Source organism: Carassius gibelio, chromosome A16, assembly GCF_023724105.1.
Source record: "Carassius gibelio isolate Cgi1373 ecotype wild population from Czech Republic chromosome A16, carGib1.2-hapl.c, whole genome shotgun sequence".
Taxonomy (NCBI): domain Eukaryota; kingdom Metazoa; phylum Chordata; class Actinopteri; order Cypriniformes; family Cyprinidae; genus Carassius; species Carassius gibelio.
The window spans coordinates 16,841,344-16,861,308 of NC_068386.1; the positions used below are offsets into that span (position 1 = coordinate 16,841,344).

Here is a 19,965-nt window from a genome sequence, read left to right on the forward strand (position 1 = left end):
CGGTTGAAGATGCCTAGCAACTTTTTCTCTAATTGCTTTTATATTCTATTGCTAAGCTACAATTCCTGTTTGTAAAAAAGCCGGGTGGACACCTCCAATACAACAACTGCTGATGTTTGCCGGACACAAAGTGAATGTCGCAAAGTGAATGTCTTCCGTTTGCCAGACACAAATGGTCTACATTGCTCTTACACAATGAAATATTGTATTTTGTAAGGGTAATGATGTCATAAAATATGACAACAGACATTCAAAGCTCATTGTAAAACCTCAAAAGAAGATTAGAAAATAAAAATGAACTGAAAAAAAAGGCATTTAGTTCAGTCTCATATGAACAGCTAGAATGACCGCTTTGGCCATTCTAGTAGTTATAGAAGGCCAGTAGTTCTAGTGTTAAAAGCACCAATGGGAGTGGAAAGCTTTGCGGGTGATTTACTGACAGTGCACAAATTAAAGAACACAAACAAAGCCATTGCATTTCTATTATGATGAACACAACCTGCCAAGAGCAGCGCAACCAAACAGCCAATGATAATGTAACTTTATCTCTTGCAGCTTAGTTTTAAGAGCTCTCAAACTAATCTGCCACATTTAACATATGTAACCAGGTCAAAAGTTACACTAGTTATCACTGGACTGATTAGTAAAAGCTTGATGTTAAGGGACTCAGCATGTATCACACTGTAGCATGTTCCATCCAATACGCTAGCCCTTTAAGAAACGTGAATGTGTGACGTTCTGGAAGTGTCGCGAGATTCGCCTAAAAACAGCGCGTTTTCATAACGTGTTTTGAATGCTGCTCATGCGGTGGAGCGTCGAAGCCATAAAACTCCGTGTTATTATCAATATAATGAGAGAGATGCACATATAGTGACTGGAAAGCCTTCTTTAATATTTTGTTCATGCGGATGGCTGTGTATTGTGCTGTGTGACCGTGATTTCTGTCGAGACACGTACCCATGTGACGAAATCAGATCGACAATAGATCTCGAAGCGTAAGTGTTGAACTATCATCAATGCCAGTTTATTATTGAGATAATTTTGTTGTGCATGATGTGATTTGAACATTAAGTGATTAGTGGTCATCCTTGGTCGATTATAGAGGGGAGAAGAGAGCTCTGTAGGCCTTCTGTTTCCTCAGGCCGAGTGTGAAGCAACAGAGTGAGTGTTATTAATTAATCCATTCTAAAAATTGTTTAATACTCATGCATATGTGTGTTTTTTTTGTAACCAGTAGATTGTTACAGTTGTTCTGGTGTCGTGTTTTCCAAATGTTAAGAACCAGTGTTGTATTGTGTCTATTACTGTCCACGGAGGGGAAATTGAGTTCATCATTGGCTGTGAAAGCGTGTACAATGCTATGGTGATGCTATGATGATGAACAGTAAGTTTGAATTATTTGATGTTTAAAGTGTACAAGTGTTAATTTACTGTGATTTGAGATTGAGTGAATATTAGCCAGTGTAATGTATTAATGTTACTGGGAAATGTGGCTTCTAATTTCATTTTTATGCATGTTATGTTACATAAGCAGCCTTATTTGATCTTCTATGCATGCTGACAAATCTTGTAACACTCTGTGTATTTGTTTTTCAGTATAAGAGTCCACTATCGTTGTCTATGTTGGTTATATTCATGTAATTGACCTGTTAATGTGGTGACTGAGAACAAAGAGACAAGAGAGTTTGATGTAAAGAAAAAATAACATCTTTATTGATTTCAACCACTGTAACAAGCCTTACTATTTAACACCCTTAAGATTTGCATAATTAACGCTGCACTGTTAAGTGCAGTCTGGAATAAACGATCCCCTTAAAAAAAAAAAAATTAATTCCTGTGTCCGGTGTAGTCTCTAACACTCACACCGGGCCACAGAGAATTTTGGTACCAGGAGTGGGGTTCCATTGCTAATTTTGGGGTGACAGTCAGGTGGATAAGGAGAAACATAGACAACGGTAGTGGTGAAGAGGGGTCGAGTTAGCGGTGCCAAGGAGGTTGACGACGTGAAGTGGGACGTGCCTGGAGAGCCTGCGGTGAAGCACGGGACCAGCTTTCAGGAACGCAGGAGGGTGTTCACTTCGACGCTGAGATCGTTGACAAAGGCGACCGCAGAAAATAGCCCCTTCAGGTTAATCCGCTGTGACTGTGACTGTGTTTTGTGACTGTGTGCCATTCGAGGTAGAGACATTGTAAGAGCATGGACCAGGACGATGATGTGCCAGCGGCTCAGGCTGGAGCCAGCCGTGATATGGACAATGCTGAGGCTGTGGGTCATGATGATCTAGGTAATCCAGTGGCAGAATTGCAGTCACAAATTTTGGAGCTAGGTCGAAGACACGACCAAGTCATGTCAACCCTTGCTAATATGAGTAATGTTGCCACTAGATCTTATGTTTACATTCCAAGGGAACGTCAACTTATGCCATTCAGTGGTGATCATGTTAAAGATGGTCAGTCTGTAGATGAGTTCATTGATGAGGTTGAACGTGTAATTCGGGTAAGGGGTTTGAACGTTGATGACCAAGTTGATTTCATACTTTCACATTTAAGAGGTTCAGCCTTAGATGAAGTTAAGCTGTGTATGGGTGGGGAGACCAAGCAACCCAGTGATCTGTTTTCATATTTGCGGGGGGCATTTAGAGAGAAACGTACTACACCACAGTTGTTACATGGTTTTTATGCACGCAGACAGCTAGAGGGAGAAGACTTCCGTGACTTTTCCCATGCTCTCTCTCAGCTTCTTAATTCTGCTCTCCAACAGTCCCATTACGCTGTGTCTGATTCCCAGCTGGCATTAAGAGATCAGTTCATCGAAGGCATAAGAGATGCGACTCTGCGTAGAGAGCTGCGCAAGCTGGTCAGAGAAAAGCCTCAGTCCACCCTATTTGATGTCCGTGAAGAGGCCATGATGTGGGTTGTGGAGGACAGACCCCGTGGTGCTAATGTGGCCAGGAGTCGAAATATCGTGAGTACATGTTCTGGGGAGATGTCAGAACATTTAAATCCCGCCAGTGCTGCACAAAGTGACATGGCTTCAGCTTTGCAAGAGGTAGTAAAAGTTATCATGCAGCAGGGTAAAGCTATTGGAGAACTCACTAATGCAGTTCGTGAACTTGCTGTACAAAAGGGTGGTCCCAGTGGTAGCCAGAGTGGAAAGCCAAAGTTCAAGCCCAAGTATACAGATGACGGCCAACCCATCTGTTTAAGATGTGAAGGGGTGGGACATGTAGCTAGGCAGTGTCCTGTACCACGTAGTTCCAAAGACCAGTCCACTGCCACCACAAGTTCTGCGTTACAGGGAAACGGGGTCCCTCCATTGCTGTGAGCCGAGCAATGCTCAGAAGGCTCGAGATGTAGCAAGTTAACAAAAGAACGGTTCTTAGAGCGTGCAGTTGGCAAGTGCCCTGAAGTTGATATTCACATTGATGGTGTTTCAGTTAGATGTCTTCTGGACACGGGAAGTAATGTGAGTACCCTAACAGAAAGCTTCTTCAGAGAAAACCTCCACGGAGAAGACAAGGACCTTCACTGCACCTCTAAGTGGCTAAGAATAACTGCAGCGAACAAGCTACCCCTGCCGTACCTGGGGTATGTTGAATTGGACATCCAAGTGATGGGGCTTACTATACCTGAGTGTGGGTTTCTGATAGTCCGTGATGGGGATTCTTCAGAGCCAGATTTAACTCCCCCTGGTATCATTGGCATGAATATCACCCAGAGATGCAGAGAGTTAGCACTGACTGAGTTTGACACCACTTTAGGAGGAAAGCTGGAGTCCGTGTGGAGGGAAGCCTTCACTCGCGTACAGGAAGTTGAACTAGGAAAAACTATGTCAACAGCCAGAGTTGGTGGTAAGGGCAAAGTCCATGTACCAGCATCCTCTGTAGCCACAGTTTATGCCAGAGTAAACAAGAAAGCCGCTGACACCAATGCTTGGCTGTTGCTGGAACCAGGAACCACCCCATTACCAGGTGGCTTGATCCCTATGCCCACCTTAGTGTCATCCAGAAGTCGAGTGTTTCCAGTTCAAGTGGTCAACTTCTCCCAAGAAGATGTTTGGCTGCCCCCTAAAGTTCGGCTTGGGATACTTACCCTCTGTCAGTGTGTTGAGAGTGACGCCTGTGAGGCGAGATTCCAGCGCATCTCTGCCGAACATAGAGAAGTGGGAATTGATCAGAAAGATAAAGCAGAGTCTGATGCTGACCTGAGTAACCTGTTAAGTAGACTGCATATGGGAGGTAATCCAGAAGAGCAAGCAATGCTCGGTGCATTAATTTTGAAGTATGCAGATGTGTTTGCTGTCCATGATGAGGACCTGGGATATACAGACCGAGTGAAGCATGAAATCCACTTGACAGATGATACTCCTGTAGCTCAGCCATATCGCAGGATACCACCGACCCAGTTTGAAGAGGTCAAAGAGCATATCTCAGGTTTACTCCGGAAGGGTGTCATCCAGGAAAGCTCGAGTTCCTATGCTTCACCCATTGTTCTGGTGCGCAAGGCTGATGGAAGTCTCAGGCTGTGCGTGGATTATAGGAAACTAAACTCCAAAACCAACCGTGATGCTTTTCCATTGCCGCGCATCGATGAGAGCTTGGATGCACTGGGCGGAGCACAAGTTTTCTCGACAATAGACCTTGCTAGCGGTTACCATCAAGTTGCAGTCCATGAAAAGGACAGACATAAGACAGCCTTCACCACGCCGTTTGGCCTCTATGAATACCATCGGATGCCTTTCGGGCTATGCAATGCGCCCGCCACGTTCCAGCGGCTCATGCAGGCCGTAATGAGTGACTTTGTGTTCCAAATTGTGCTTATCTACTTGGATGACTTGTTGGTGTACTCGTCCACCTTTCACGAACATCTTGTGCGACTTGAAACTGTGTTTAGAAGGTTGAAGGAAACTGGGCTGAAGATTAAAATAGAGAAGTGTCATTTCCTGCAGCCGGAAGTGAGATTCCTTGGCCATCAAGTTTCATCCCAAGGCGTGAGTACAGACCCTGATAAGATAAGTGCAGTTCGGGATTGGCCAGTCCCCGGCACTCTCAAGGAACTCAGATCGTTCTTGGGGTTTTGTAGCTATTACAGGAGATTCATCGAAAGTTTCTCCCAGATAGCCGGGCCGTTGCATGATGTAGTGAATGCGTGCCTTAGGGAGACAAGTCACGTCAAGGCAGCTCAACTGTATAAGAGTTCCTGGACTTCTCAGTGTCAGACGGCATTCGAACGTCTCAAAGACAAGCTTACCAGTGCACCAACGCTGGGGTATGCTGATTTCACTCTTCCCTTTGTGATTGAGACTGATGCGAGCAACCTTGGGTTAGGAGCAGTCTTGTACCAGCATCAAAAGGGTAAGAAGACAGTCATCGCTTATGCCAGTAGGAGGTTGAGAGGGGCTGAGAGAAATGATAAAAACTACAGCAGCATGAAGCTGGAACTGTTAGCTCTTAAGTGGACGGTCACTGAAAAGTTCCGAAGTTATCTGCTGGGGTCCAAATTCACCATCATAACGGACAACAACCCCCTCTGCCACCTCGGGACTGCCAAGTTGGGAGCCATTGAACAACGCTGGGCTGCTCAACTCGCTGTGTTTGATTTCGATGTCAAGTACCGCCCTGGACGATGCAACACTGCTGCTGACGCCCTTTCCAGGATACCAGGATCTGATGAACCAGACTTTGAAAGTGAAGATGCAGAGTATGATGGCTGTGTGGCAATCTGTAACTCCCTCAGGACAGGAACAGCTCTGGGACCAGACCTCGTAGCAGTAGGAGTTGAGGGTGGCAAAGTCTGGCAGTTAAAGGCATCTTTGGCAGGAGAAGAGGATGTTGGGTGTGAGAATACCCCCACTTTGCCAGGATATTCAAAGTCAGAACTTCGTCAGTTTCAGGAGTCTGATCCAACTCTCAGTGTGTTCAAGAAGTTCTGGAGCCGTCAAAGGAAACCTACCAAGCAAGAGAAGTTAGGTTTGACCAGGTCTGTGCGTTCTTTGCTGAAACAATGGCCAAAGATCAGAGAGAAGGATGGTCTCTTATACCGTGTTATCGATGACGTCCACACTGGAGAATGTCACCAGATGTTGTTACCCACCTGTCTGACAGAACAAGTCCTGAAGAACGTTCACGATCAGATGGGCCATCAGGGTATAGAGAGGACATTAGCCCTGGTGAGACAGAGATGTTTCTGGGGAGGAATGTATGAGGAGGTGGAAAGGTGGGTGAAGCGATGTCAGCGCTGCGTGTTAGCAAAGATGCCGCAACCCAAGATCAAGGCGCCTTGGGCTTCATTCTTGGCTTCCCGGCCACTGGAGGTTGTAGCAGTCGACTTTACAATCCTGGAACCAGCCACGGATGGGCGAGAAAATGTTCTAGTGGTGACTGATGTGTTCACAAAGTTCAGTCAAGCATTTCCCACACGGGACCAAAAGGCTGAGACCACTGCCAAAATGCTCCTCAGAGAATGGTTCCTGAAATATGGAGTGCCGCAGCGTCTGCATTCTGATCAGGGCAGAAATTTTGAAAGCGCTGTGATTGCGGAACTCTGCAAGTTGTACGGAGTTAAGAAAACTCGGACGACACCACATCACCCCCAGGGCAATCCTCAATGTGAGAGGTTCAATAGAACCCTTCATGACCTTCTGAAGTCTCTCCCACCCGAAAAGAAGCGCAAGTGGCCAGAACATTTATCAGAGCTGGTCTATGCATATAATGTGACGCCACACTCATCCACAGGGTACTCACCGTACTATCTGTTATTTGGGGTTCAGCCGCATCTGCCAGTTGATGCTCTGTTGGGCCAAGAGCCTATAACGGATGACAAACTTGATTGGTTAAAAGTACACCAGGAACGTCTCCGAGATGCCCATGTTCGAGCAAAGGAATATGCGGAAAGGAAGGCTGTGGAAAGAGCAATTCAGCATGAGGAGAAAGTATATTGCCCCACGGTAGAGATTGGACAACATGTGTACCTGCGACACCGACCACCAGGAAGAAACAAAATTCAGGATGCATGGTCTTCCACCGTTTACAGAGTGGTAGAGGTTCAGGGGACCACATACACTGTGGAGTCTGTCGAAGGGGATATGGTAAAAAGAGTGCACAGATCCAACCTCAGGCCCTACAATAGTCCAGTCCCAGTGCCCAGTCCAAGGCGTCGGAAGTCCCCTGTGCTGGAGGTACCTACCTCACCTGCAGAGTCAGAAATCCCCTCATTGGAGACAGAGTGCGTTCTGGTGGAGGAAGTTCTGTGTCCTGGGGAGAAACTGACGTTAGTCTCAACTTCGGAGTCTGCAAAACAGCCCGTTCCTCAGCTCGGAGACTATCTCAATGATCAGGAAGAGGAATCTGGTATGAGCGGTGACTGGTCAGGACCAGCGAGTCATGAGACACATGATGATAACCTGGAAGTGACGCCAGTATTTCGGGAGCCAGAAACCGAAAGTGTCCACTTACCTGCTGAGAATCCAGCGATGAGACCGGTGCCTACCCCTAGAAAGAAAAGAGAAGAGGGTGTTAAGCCAGAAGTGCCTTATCCTGCTGTGCGTAAAACACCTAGGACAACTGCAGGAGTGCATAGTAACCCAAACCGATTACCCAAGTCTACATGTAATGCAGTGTCTTTTAGTTCTGATGTGCTCTCCCAGGTGCTAGCTGGCATGGTCCTCTATACCACAGGGAAGCTTCAAGGGGGACAAGATGATTAGGGTTGGTAGTCACCGGGGACGTCGACTATCAGCAGGGGAGAGTGTAACCAGGTCAAAAGTTACACTAGTTATCACTGGACTGATTAGTAAAAGCTTGATGTTAAGGGACTCAGCATGTATCACACTGTAGCATGTTCCATCCAATACGCTAGCCCTTTAAGAAACGTGAATGTGTGACGTTCTGGAAGTGTCGCGAGATTCGCCTAAAAACAGCGCGTTTTCATAACGTGTTTTGAATGCTGCTCATGCGGTGGAGCGTCGAAGCCATAAAACTCTGTATTATTATCAATATAATGAGAGAGATGCACATATAGTGACTGGAAAGCCTTCTTTAATATTTTGTTCATGCGGATGGCTGTGTATTGTGCTGTGTGACCGTGATTTCTGTCGAGACACGTACCCATGTGACGAAATCAGATCGACAATAGATCTCGAAGCGTAAGTGTTGAACTATCATCAATGCCAGTTTATTATTGAGATAATTTTGTTGTGCATGATGTGATTTGAACATTAAGTGATTAGTGGTCATCCTTGGTCGATTATAGAGGGGAGAAGAGAGCTCTGTAGGCCTTCTGTTTCCTCAGGCCGAGTGTGAAGCAACAGAGTGAGTGTTATTAATTAATCCATTCTAAAAATTGTTTAATACTCATGCATATGTGTGTTTTTTTTGTAACCAGTAGATTGTTACAGTTGTTCTGGTGTCGTGTTTTCCAAATGTTAAGAACCAGTGTTGTATTGTGTCTATTACTGTCCACGGAGGGGAAATTGAGTTCATCATTGGCTGTGAAAGCGTGTACAATGCTATGGTGATGCTATGATGATGAACAGTAAGTTTGAATTATTTGATGTTTAAAGTGTACAAGTGTTAATTTACTGTGATTTGAGATTGAGTGAATATTAGCCAGTGTAATGTATTAATGTTACTGGGAAATGTGGCTTCTAATTTCATTTTTATGCACGTTATGTTACATAAGCAGCCTTATTTGATCTTCTATGCATGCTGACAAATCTTGTAACACTCTGTGTATTTGTTTTTCAGTATAAGAGTCCACTATCGTTGTCTATGTTGGTTATATTCATGTAATTGACCTGTTAATGTGGTGACTGAGAACAAAGAGACAAGAGAGTTTGATGTAAAGAAAAAATAACATCTTTATTGATTTCAACCACTGTAACAAGCCTTACTATTTAACACCCATAAGATTTGCATAATTAACGCTGCACTGTTAAGTGCAGTCTGGAATAAACGATCCCCTTAAAAAAAAAAAAAATTAATTCCTGTGTCCGGTGTAGTCACTAACACTCACACCGGGCCACACATATATTGGTCAGATTGTCAAGGTAGTTACGCAAAGGAGGATATCTGAGATCACAAGCAATACTGCAAATATATTCAGCTAATTTAGTTTATACTGTATCTTCTGTTATTTACAGTGAATTGCTGCACATTCCTACTATCTTGTTCTGACGGCACTGCAAGGAGCGAGAATGACAGAGAACCAGTAACAACAATCTGACACAGGGCAAGACAAACACAGGATTATAAGTAGGCCCACAGAAACAAACAACAAAACAACTAGACAGTCTATTTAAGTTTGGAAGCCATTTTGGCTCCACTGACACCCCAGGGTCTGATGGTGGCAACTTCACTTTGTCTTTATCTTGTGCGGTTATGGTTTAAGGTTGCAGTAAAGGAGTGTTGCCCATCCACTGACCCACCAGAGGGGCAGGATGTCAGTTTCGAAAAGGTTTTGGGTGTGGTTCTTCCCTCTGATGCCAAAGAACCCCATTTTAGTCTATTTCTGAGCAGCAATAATGTGGTTATTATTGTTTCAAGACTGAGGGAAGACAGTTTTATCATTCAAACAGAGACAGAGACAGAGACAGAGACAGAGAACCGGGTGGAGCTGAGCAGAGACACTGAAAATAGAACAGTGTTAATTATGGTTGGTTTAAGTGGAGAAAAGATATTCAGGTAGAAAGTCTGCTGCTTGCTGTTATTCTTAGGACGGGTTGTAGGTTTTTCCAGCCTACATCGCGGGTCAGGTTTAATTATGGTAGGAATGTGTATTTGCACTTACAGCGATGGCGTATCTGGTGATGTTACGTTTCTCACATTCAGCCAGGGACTCAGGAAGGTCTTCGCCATCATGGGACTCTCCATCTGTCACGACTATCATCACTTTAGTGGCCCCTTCCCTCGCTCCTCTGTCTGGACTAAAGGCCTCCGTGCTACGCATGAGTGAGAAAAAGAGAACAGTTAAATGTAAATGTTTTTTTTTTTTTTTTTTTTGGTTAAGGGCAGCTTAAATTGGTCAAAAGTAACATTTTTTATAATATAATGTTAATAGAAGATTTCGAATAAACACAGATCTCTTAAACTTTCTATTTATCAAATGATCCTAAACAAAAATATCACCATTTTCACAATTTTTTTTTTTTTTTTGCATAAAAACTGTTTTCAACATTGATAATAAGAAGAAATATTTAGTGACCAGTTCAACATTTGATTTCTCAAGGATCATGTGACACTGAAGACTGAAGTAATGAAGTAAAATTCAGCTTTTCCATCACAGAAATATATATATATATATATATATATATATATATATATATATATATATATATATATATATATATATATATATATATATATTTAAAAATACACTTAAAATAGAAAACAGTTATTTAAATGTTAAATAATATCAGAGTTTTTTAATGTATTTTTTATTTTAAAAATTATGCCTGGGTGACTTCCTATGACAAAAACTTAAAAATAAATAAATAAATCTGTATCAGAATTATGCATAGTATCGTGTTGTTGTTATTATTGTTTTATTGCATTTTTAAGTTCTTTTTTAATTACATTTATTAATTTAGCTTGAATTGTGTTTGTGCTATATACATAGACATATGTAAAATAAATGCCATATGGTTTAATATTTTGTAAAATAGCTAAATATTATTACATTTTAGGTGTTGCTTAAATTTTAAATGTATACTTTTTGGGACCCCTGTATAATTCCTGTAAATTCAAGATATATATCAGTCTGAAAACCTTCCATATTCATATTAAAATTCACAGAAATGAATGCAAAGAATTTTTATGTGTGATGCAGCCGATACATGCAGCAAGTTTCTGTGCTGTTTGTGTGAGGGTGACTTGTGTTTTTCAAGATGTAAGTTTTGTGGCACAGCCAGCGTTAGTCAACTTGTGATTTTCAGGCGGTCGTCCAGTTTCTAGCTAAATATAACTACGCAGCTGCCCGCAAGAGTGCAGAGTTAAAAAACAACCAGCAGAATCACATCCAGTGAAAGCGGAGAGAAGAGGAGAATAACGGTAAACATTGTAAGGAAGCAAACAACAGTGAAAACACACATACAATGTTGAATACTATCTGTGATTTACACAGAATCAAAGTCTAAATGTGTAAAAATGTCACCCTGATTTTTCAAACCGAGGAATGAAAGAAGAAATGAAAAAAGGGACTGTTTTGATGTGGTATGTGTAAAATAGAAGGCAGGATTAATGGTGGAGAAAAAAAATGTTTGTTCCATTAAGATATTTATGCACAAAATCTTGAAAAAAAATCTTGATTATGAGAAAGATAAAGAATTTATTACTCAGATGTTTCAGTGGGATTTTTGTGATTATGAAGACTTTGTAAAGGGATTTAGAAAGCAAGCAAGCAAGAACCATGGTGAAAACAGTGTGCTTAATAGTATTGAAGGTGCAATGGTGGTATGTTTCAAATGTTTAAAGATTATTTAAAATCCATATTTTCAGATAATATACTATGAACAGTGGTGGCTCCAGACAATTTTGATTGGGGGGGCAATGGGGGGGGGGGTCCTGATCATTTCAAGGGGGGTCTCATGAAAACCAACAAAAAATACAGTGGACACAGCTAATAACTGCATATTACTGCATCGAATATACATTTTGGTCCAAAAATAGCAAAAACTCTTCAGTGTCTGTTGTGAGAGAGAGTTCAAAACTCTGCAGAGGTTATATAGTAAAAACTATAGAAAACACTTGTGCCTCTACATTTTCCTCTTTCTCACCAGACTCTGTCTCCTGGCTTGCTGTTCCCTGCTCTCTTTCTGACACTTGTGCCTCTACATTTCCCTCTTTTTCTTCCTCTATCTCCATCTCCTCATCTGATCTATTACTTTCCACTCTCTGTCCATCTAGGAACAAGGGTCAATTCACTATTTCAGCATTAATCTATTATTTTAACCATCACTATTACTCTTGCACCTAATCAATAAGTCCACCTTAAATATTGATACAAAACATTAAAAAACTGATACACTGGAATATAGTGATTAATATTATTACTGTTGTTGTTGTCTAAAATTGAACACCTTTGCGATGTAAACAAATGACAGGCTACATTTGTTATTCATATCCTTCAAACTGCACTTTGATGTCAGGTATATTATGCATTTTTTATTTAAATTTATTTCCAGAGAGATATTGAGTTTACAGGCTAAAGTGGTCTTGCTGTTGTAAACACTGTTGCTGTTGTAGAAACAAACAAAAAAATATTTGCGTCACACTTAAAATATAATTATATTTTAATTCATTTCTGATTTGTTTTTATTTTTATAATGATAATTCAGAGAATGAGAAAATCTGAATAAGTCTTACCAGTATTGTGATAATTATTTTTAAGGCACTCTACGTGTTAAAAAATAAATAAGTACTGTAATATAATAATAGTTTAGTCAAATAGCATAAAAAATACCAAACCCCTCTATGCCTGTGAAACTTCTCTACCTAAAACAGCACGCTATTGTTACTTCACACTTTAGGCTACACACAGCAATATAAACAACATATCTGAATGTTCTCACATCACATCGTACTTGTAAAATAATAATAAATAAATAAACATCAAAATCACTGAGAATGAAACACCACTTACCAGCTGCCACGATGTTGAAAATATCATTTAGCAATTAAAAAATGCATGTGCGGCGTGAGTGAATTATGGTCCCGGTTGGATGAGGTCGTTGTCGTCAGGTGAAAGGTCATCATGTTGGTAATTTTATTTACGGCTTAATTATTATTAATAAATTGTACTAATATTATGATTGGGCATGGGCAGGCATTCACAAAAGGGCACTTAAGGGGCAAAGGAGCAGGTGCTCAAGTGAACCGGTTCTTTCGGACAATTCGATCAAATAAACCAGTTGAAAAAAAAAAAAACGGTTCGTCGGTTCTTTTGCGCTCGATGTAATGGCGATGGTTGGACCTTGATTCAATCCTTCGGTTTACCCGCGCTCATAACATAAGCACAGAATCAGTTCAGAATCAATCACCAAAAGAATCAGTTCGGTTCAGACGCTCTGTGTGTCGGTTTGCTTCACGCTGAATCACACATGCGCAGTATCATCAGCTCCTCGGTTCTCGAATCGGACGCGTCTGACAGAAACGGTTCTCGGTTCAGTGTAAGAATAAATGTCAAAATAATAATTATTATTGTTCTGCGTAGTTTGAAGAGAAATATATTTGTAATCTTTATCCCTGATATATATATAAATCAGGAAGAGGGTGGGGGGGTCAAATGGGGGGTCAAGGCATTTTTTTGCAGGGTCTTGAGACCCCCCAAGACCCCCCCGGTGCCACTGGTGACTATGAATAATATAAAAGGTCACTTAAATGCACTTAGAGAGACTATATACACTTTCATGACTATATTTTGTAATGTTAAAAAAACTGTGCTTTATAATAATGTCAAATTAAAAGTCATACTTTAAGTACATTGAAATTTTAACTTTAGTGTGTTTTAAAGTTAATATATTTTACTAAACTGCAACTTCATCATATTTAAATACATGACATACAATTTCCAATATACATTACATTAATATTGATTTTTGTTTACCATAAATGTTTGTACATAAATCCATACATGTGACAGCACATTTTTACCAAATATAAATGACAGTACAAGTAATAATCAAATTTCATATAAATGTATACTTGAATGTTGGTCAAAAAAGCACACTTAGTCAAACAAATTGTCTTTGTAAATTACAATAAATTATGTTTGCACTTAAGGATATCTTACTAATAAGAATAATAAGTTATCTTTTTAAAAGCATGCTAAATGTACTTCTTTTAGGGAAACAAGCAAGCAAGCAAGAAAGAAAGAAAGAAAGTTGCAGAGAAAGTGATTTGAGCAAAGAAGTCTGTTAATTGCTGGGGCTGGTGTTATTTAAGGGCTGCTGTGCTTTTCTTGAGTGCTACATCTGGACTTATGTGGTTTTTAACTCGCACTCTTTTGTTTTACTGTGAGTTTGAATGAATTACTATACTTGAACTCTCTTATGTTCATGTTTGTGTGTGCGAATGTACGCACGTCCTGGTTTTGCTGAGTTAGATGTGTTCCTAGGTCAACATATTTTGTTAACCCTGGAACAACATTTTCCTCCAAAAATTTATTTTTGAACAAATCCCTTCACCTAAACCTAACCTTAACCATGAGTAATCCCTAAAATCAGAGGAAATGATAGATGAATGACACTGATGTACAAGCACCAAACAGTGATTTTAAGCGTAAACTTCACAAAATCTATAAACTGGTTCTTCAAATCTGATTGGTTAATCACAATGCTGTTCCAGGGACAACAAAGATGTTGTCCCAGGAACATGTCTCACTTGGTAAAATCAGGTTCTGCGCGACTGTACTGTATGAAAAAGGTCATATGTGTTTAAACAGCTGCATGGGCGAAGGCTGTGTCTACTGGATGGTGACCACACCTGCGGCTCTGCTGAGCCAGCTATCCTTCTCTCTCTCCATCAGGAGACCTGAATGTTACGACAATCTTCCTCACCTCAGCCAACTACTGCTATCACTTCATCTACCATGAGAGAGTGTGTCAGTCAAATATGTGCCTTACAGAGAGTGGAAAGTCTTAAATGAAAAGCTCACACTACAAACAAAACAAAACAAACTCACACACACACACACAGTAAGAGAGCTGAAAAACCTGGTATAAACAAAAAATGTCCATGAACTTCTGTGCAAGACTAAATGAAGGATTGTGTGTTTAACACTGACAGAGATTCCTGATCAATTTTCTTGTTACAGTTTCATTGTTTTCAAATTGTATATTACAAATTACGCTTCATAATACAGCCTAATATATATTTATTCACTGAAAAGAAACAAGATTAATTTGTTCCTGGATTAAACTACATTTGTTGTGTTCTATGTTTTTGATTCACTAAAAATAACTTGTTCATAAGAGTCATTCAATAAGAAAACAGACTACATTATGACTGCATGTTTCTGATTTACTTAAAAAAATCAGCTCATAAAAGTAATTGTTTTGGAAATATGGCAACACTGGATGTACTGTACATTTGCACTGTACATTTTTCATTCACTATAAAGATTTGCTCACAAGAGCCATTTGTTTTGGAATCAGAGTACATAGTTCATATTCTATGTTTCTGATTTACTAAATATAATTGACTCATAAGATACTTTTGTTCAAGAATTAAACCACGGTGCTTTGCGCTTTTTGTTTTAGATTAACTAAAAGAACCGACTCATAAATGCTATTTGGCCAGGAATCAGACTGCATGTGACGTGCTGTTATGTTTCATGTTCTAGATTCAATATCTGTGTTGTCAGTTGGTTTCTCAATTTATTTATTTTTTTAAATACACTTTGTTCTAAACAAATTCTTGGTTTCCAACCCTAATAAAATGCTAATGCAATATTCCTGTGGAAATAAATGTGCTGAGGACAGAGTTATGTGTTATTAATTCATTTCAAAAGAGCAAGTGCAATTCTGTTTTCCATGATATGGTCCTTTTAAGATGCATAGCTTGACTTTAATTAGACTGGATTGTTCAAATCTCATTTTCAGACAGAAGAAAGTTTCTTCCCAGCAGTCACTGAAAATCTGAGACTTGTTTCATTTTGTGAGCCTTTGCTTTTGTGGTCAGCAAGTGCCAGCTATCATAGAAAGGTCAGAATGTACCTAAAGGAGTGAGAGAGTGGGCCGTGCTACATTTGTTTTGAATGAGCAGTGGATCACCATACCAGGCCATCTGAATGGCGTACGCAGTGCGGGTCTCCCGTCCCTCCTGACGACTGATGTTCTTGGCAGCTTCAACCACATCCTGTGTTGTCTGATAGTCCCCGAGAGACCACTCATGGACCGAGATCTCCCCGTACTGCAGGACACCTACCTACAAATAGTTGCAAACAGTAAAGGCAATGCATCCAGTATAATTTCTGACAGTAACATTTCTCTCATCTCAGTTTCAAAACATTTTATAAAGACATCTCTGGGGTCTTTTCAAAACATTGATGTTTTTGTTCGAGCATCCTGATCAGCGCAACATAGTAACATTGTCTCAACCAACAGCCTGAATCTAGGGGGGTCTATGGCATTAAAAAAACAGTCTAGTTGATGTTTGAGGTGATTTCCTGTAAATCACCCCATACTAGTAATTTGTGCAGAACGGATTAACTCCAGAATGAGTTGTAGATGTAATTGGCATCTCCATTATGTGCTCTGCTCCACCAGCAAGAAGGCCCGAATCTGTCTGAGCAAGAAATGCCCCACAAATCAGAGGAATTTCCTTTTACCTCGTGTTGCCCCCATACATTTCTAATTTTGTCCCCTCTGTCCTTCTACTCTAGAAACCACAATTGCTGTCTGTTCACATTAATATTGTCATTTATTTTCCCTAGCCTGCCAGTGCTGTTTCTGCTTGGGCTCATATCTCTCTGCAGACTGGCTTGTGGTTCTGTTTCTCACAGTCATTCATACTGGGTCAATGCATCAAAGCTAGACCGGCGTTGGAACTGACAGGATTTAGAGTTAAAAGGCCATTCTAAATATCTGTCAAAACCGCAGCCAGGTCTCTGTTACCTAAAAGCACACAGTTTGAGAGGAAAGGTTTTGCTCACTCACTTTGCTGAATGTTTATGCATACATTCTGCCCAATGAATTTCCATGATTGTTTGTTAACTTTACTAAATATTTGTAAAGAGTGAATGGGAAATGGTTGAGGTTTTTAAAATTCATTTTTGCACACACACACACACACAGTCATTTCTAACTTAAGCAAGACTTCATAATGGTAAAAAAATAAATAGAAAAAGTTACATTAATTAGAATTTTCCATGACCTTTTAAGATTTTACTAAAACATCTAAAAAAGAAACATACTGAAATGCGTTTTAATATCACAAAGAGTTCTCTAAATCCACGTTAAGATAAACAGACTAAACTAAACAGACAGGAACTACATCATTTAGGTAAATCAAACATATACCTGCATTTGCTCAGGACTTATGTGGAACTTGCTGAGAATGTTGCTAAGGAAGTTCTGCACCTCGTACCAGGGATAGATACTATTAGAACCATCTAAAACAATCACTATGTCCATGTATGTGGTGCATCCTGTGAAAAACAAACACAAAGGGAGATCAGTTATATGCAGTTGTTTCATTCAATCCACCAGGTCAGATGGACAGAGGATGTTTATCTCACTTTGTGCAGTGGGTGCAATGATGTCCTTGGGCTCCATGTCATTGGTGATCGATGCACAGATTCCCGTGCTGAACAGAGATGTTCCACATTCCTGGGACCAAAGTGGAGTGCAGGCCTAAAGAAGATACAGAGAAAGTCTGTATATACAATTCTTATTCAGCATCCGTAGCACCACCTTTATGCTTTACAGTTTTTTTTACACAGCTGTTACCTTACAGACTTACTATAAACTCATAGAGCATGTGGCTGATATGCGCACAAACCATGGATTTTGTTAGTGTTGCATGTTAAATTCTCTCTGTAAAAGTAAAGTCTGGAATTTTAACATTTTAATGTCTTCTGTTTAAAAAGGAGTAAGTGCTGTGTGCTGGTCAGACCAATAAAATCTACTGAAGTGAAGTGATCCAGGGAAAGTAGGAGAGAAAAACAGAAAGAAAGAGAGAAACAAAGAGAAAGTGGTCATGAAAAAGCATAGATGAATATTTTATAGCTCAGAAGTTTCTTTGATTGCTAAGGCAGAACACTTACACAACCATTGAAAAGTTCGAAGGTCAGTAAGCATTTTGAAAAGAAATTACAATTGATTTAAATGTTAATGGTGACAAAATATTTATATTTCAAATGTTCTTTTGAACATTCTATTTATTTAAGAATGCTGAATTTTATTTTCATCATGGTTTCCACTGTTTTCAACATTGATAATAATAAGAATGTTTCTTGAGCCCCATATCAGAATATTATAATGATTTCTGAAGGATTATGTGACCCTGAAGACTGAAGTAATGGCTGCTGAATGGCAGCTTTACCATCATAGCAATAAAAAGAAAGAGATATTGAAAAGAAACGTGTGATTTTTCTTTTCTTATGGGAAATAATCAGAAATATGGGTTAGAAAGAGAAAGAAAAAGACTGATAAGAGAAGGAAAATGAGAAGCAATGATATGAATAGTGAACTGTTGTTATAGCTATTGTCATAAATGCTTTAACAGAGTTGGCGGCTGCTCATGTAATGAAGCAATTTAAACTCACTTGGTGGGAGTTGAGGCGAGAAGGGCAAAAAAACACATAAAAATAGTATGACTTCAAAGCTTGCAATTTCTTTGCCTTAAAAGCCATTGTGAGGATTGGTGAAGCAAGGAATGAAGAGAAAGAAAGCATACCAAGAACTGAGAGAGTGAGAACAAGACAAAAGAAAGACAGGTTTGGAAGGAGTGGTTAGACTGGTAAATGTTCTGCGACTCCCCACCCTGTTATTATGAAGGCCTGTAACAGAGGGATGAGAGGATGGTGAAAGGGAAAGTTAAAAGGATAGAATGAGTGCAAGAGACAGAACTGAAGTGGCGATGAGGGTGAGAGGTGCTATGGCTTTTCCACTGCCTGTCATTACAAAGGGCTCGAGTCACATTCCTATCCTGTTATAGCACTGACCAAAGGAATAAACACAGACTCGCTAATCTTCAAACAGGTACATTCAATTAGACGCTTGGTTAATATCTGAATCTGCAATGTGGGGCTCATTACATCCATGCTGTGAGTGCAAGTTTTAGTTGGCATACACCACGGGGAACTATGTTTGACTCCATCCCAGAAGCTGTACTCACTTGCTCTGTTTAACCCTCTGTCAGACAAACACAAACACAGAAACATTTTTGTTTGAACACACATAGCCCGACTCCCTCCACCGAAACTTTCACTCACTCTCATTAAAATTTTGACTACTGGCAAAAGCCACCCAGCAATTCCACCAAAGCCACAGCAGAGCCGCTCCAGAACTGGAGTGATCTGGTTCACTGCATTCTGCCGACACAAAAAGTCTTGTGTATGTGGAAGAGAGAGTATGTGTGGATTAAAATAATTGTGGAGGCTGAAACCATGAATATTAAGAGGAAGACTGTTCTGGTTGAGTTTTGGGTCAGGTGAGGTTTTAGTTTGTTTTTGTCTTTGTCTCCCACTCCAAATATAAATCCTTTCTTCCATTCTACAGTATGTCTAAAAGAAATAGTTCACTCAAAAACGAAAACTTTGTCATCATCTACATTGTTCCATATCCACACAGATCCTGAGCTCAATGACAAATATCTGATATTTACACAAAGCACGCCTGACCACGAAATTTAACGTGAAAGTGAACAACGAGTGCTCATTCAAAAGAGATTTATATAACATTACTCTGCATATTGATGGAGGCTACCTGATGCGTGAAAATTATATGCAATATTAGAATGTTTGCAGGAGCACTGGACACAAAAAATTGTCAGAAATTCAGTGGGGACTGAATCCAAATATTGCTGTGATGTCAGTGCTCAAACATGAGATGTTTTTTGGCTCTACATTACAGAATTTCAAATATAATCTCACCAGGAAGCCATCTGAAGCAGCTGGGGTCAGCGTCATCCCCAAATGAGAGTTTTTAAGATTTCGAGACACATTCTGAAATGCATTTTCACCTATAAAGGCAATAACACAAAAACATGTTGTAAACTATCACACCATGCACGACAAAGTCATTGAATGTAAATTTTCATAGCCTGAGATTCGATCCAATACCTAGGTTAACTTTTGAGCAATTGGAATTTATCTCATCTCCCACAATGCACTTGTAAATATCCCCCTTCTTGTTATTTTGTGGTCCATCCCATGGAGCACCAACCAGAATTCTGTTCATAAAACAATGAGTCACTCCAATATCCAAAAAAAAAAAACCTTTACAAATGACACTAAAAGAACAGCAAA

General features: G+C 40.1%; 1 protein-coding gene across 4 annotated transcripts in view; it reads right to left on the minus strand.

The window, feature by feature from the left end:
* The window catches only part of LOC128031078 (integrin alpha-10-like), a 38,250-nt gene that overhangs the window by 11,086 nt on the left and 7,199 nt on the right, over positions 1-19,965 (minus strand). For all 4 annotated transcript variants that reach the window (XM_052619299.1, XM_052619297.1, XM_052619301.1 and 1 more), the window contains exons 4-9: positions 19,780-19,889; positions 19,591-19,679; positions 17,233-17,347; positions 17,015-17,142; positions 15,772-15,920; positions 9,787-9,937 (exon numbers count right to left, since the gene is read on the minus strand). In XM_052619299.1, coding sequence (XP_052475259.1) covers positions 9,787-9,937; positions 15,772-15,920; positions 17,015-17,142; positions 17,233-17,347; positions 19,591-19,679; positions 19,780-19,889 — 742 coding nt within the window. The remainder of the gene's footprint in view (positions 1-9,786; positions 9,938-15,771; positions 15,921-17,014; positions 17,143-17,232; positions 17,348-19,590; positions 19,680-19,779; positions 19,890-19,965) is intronic.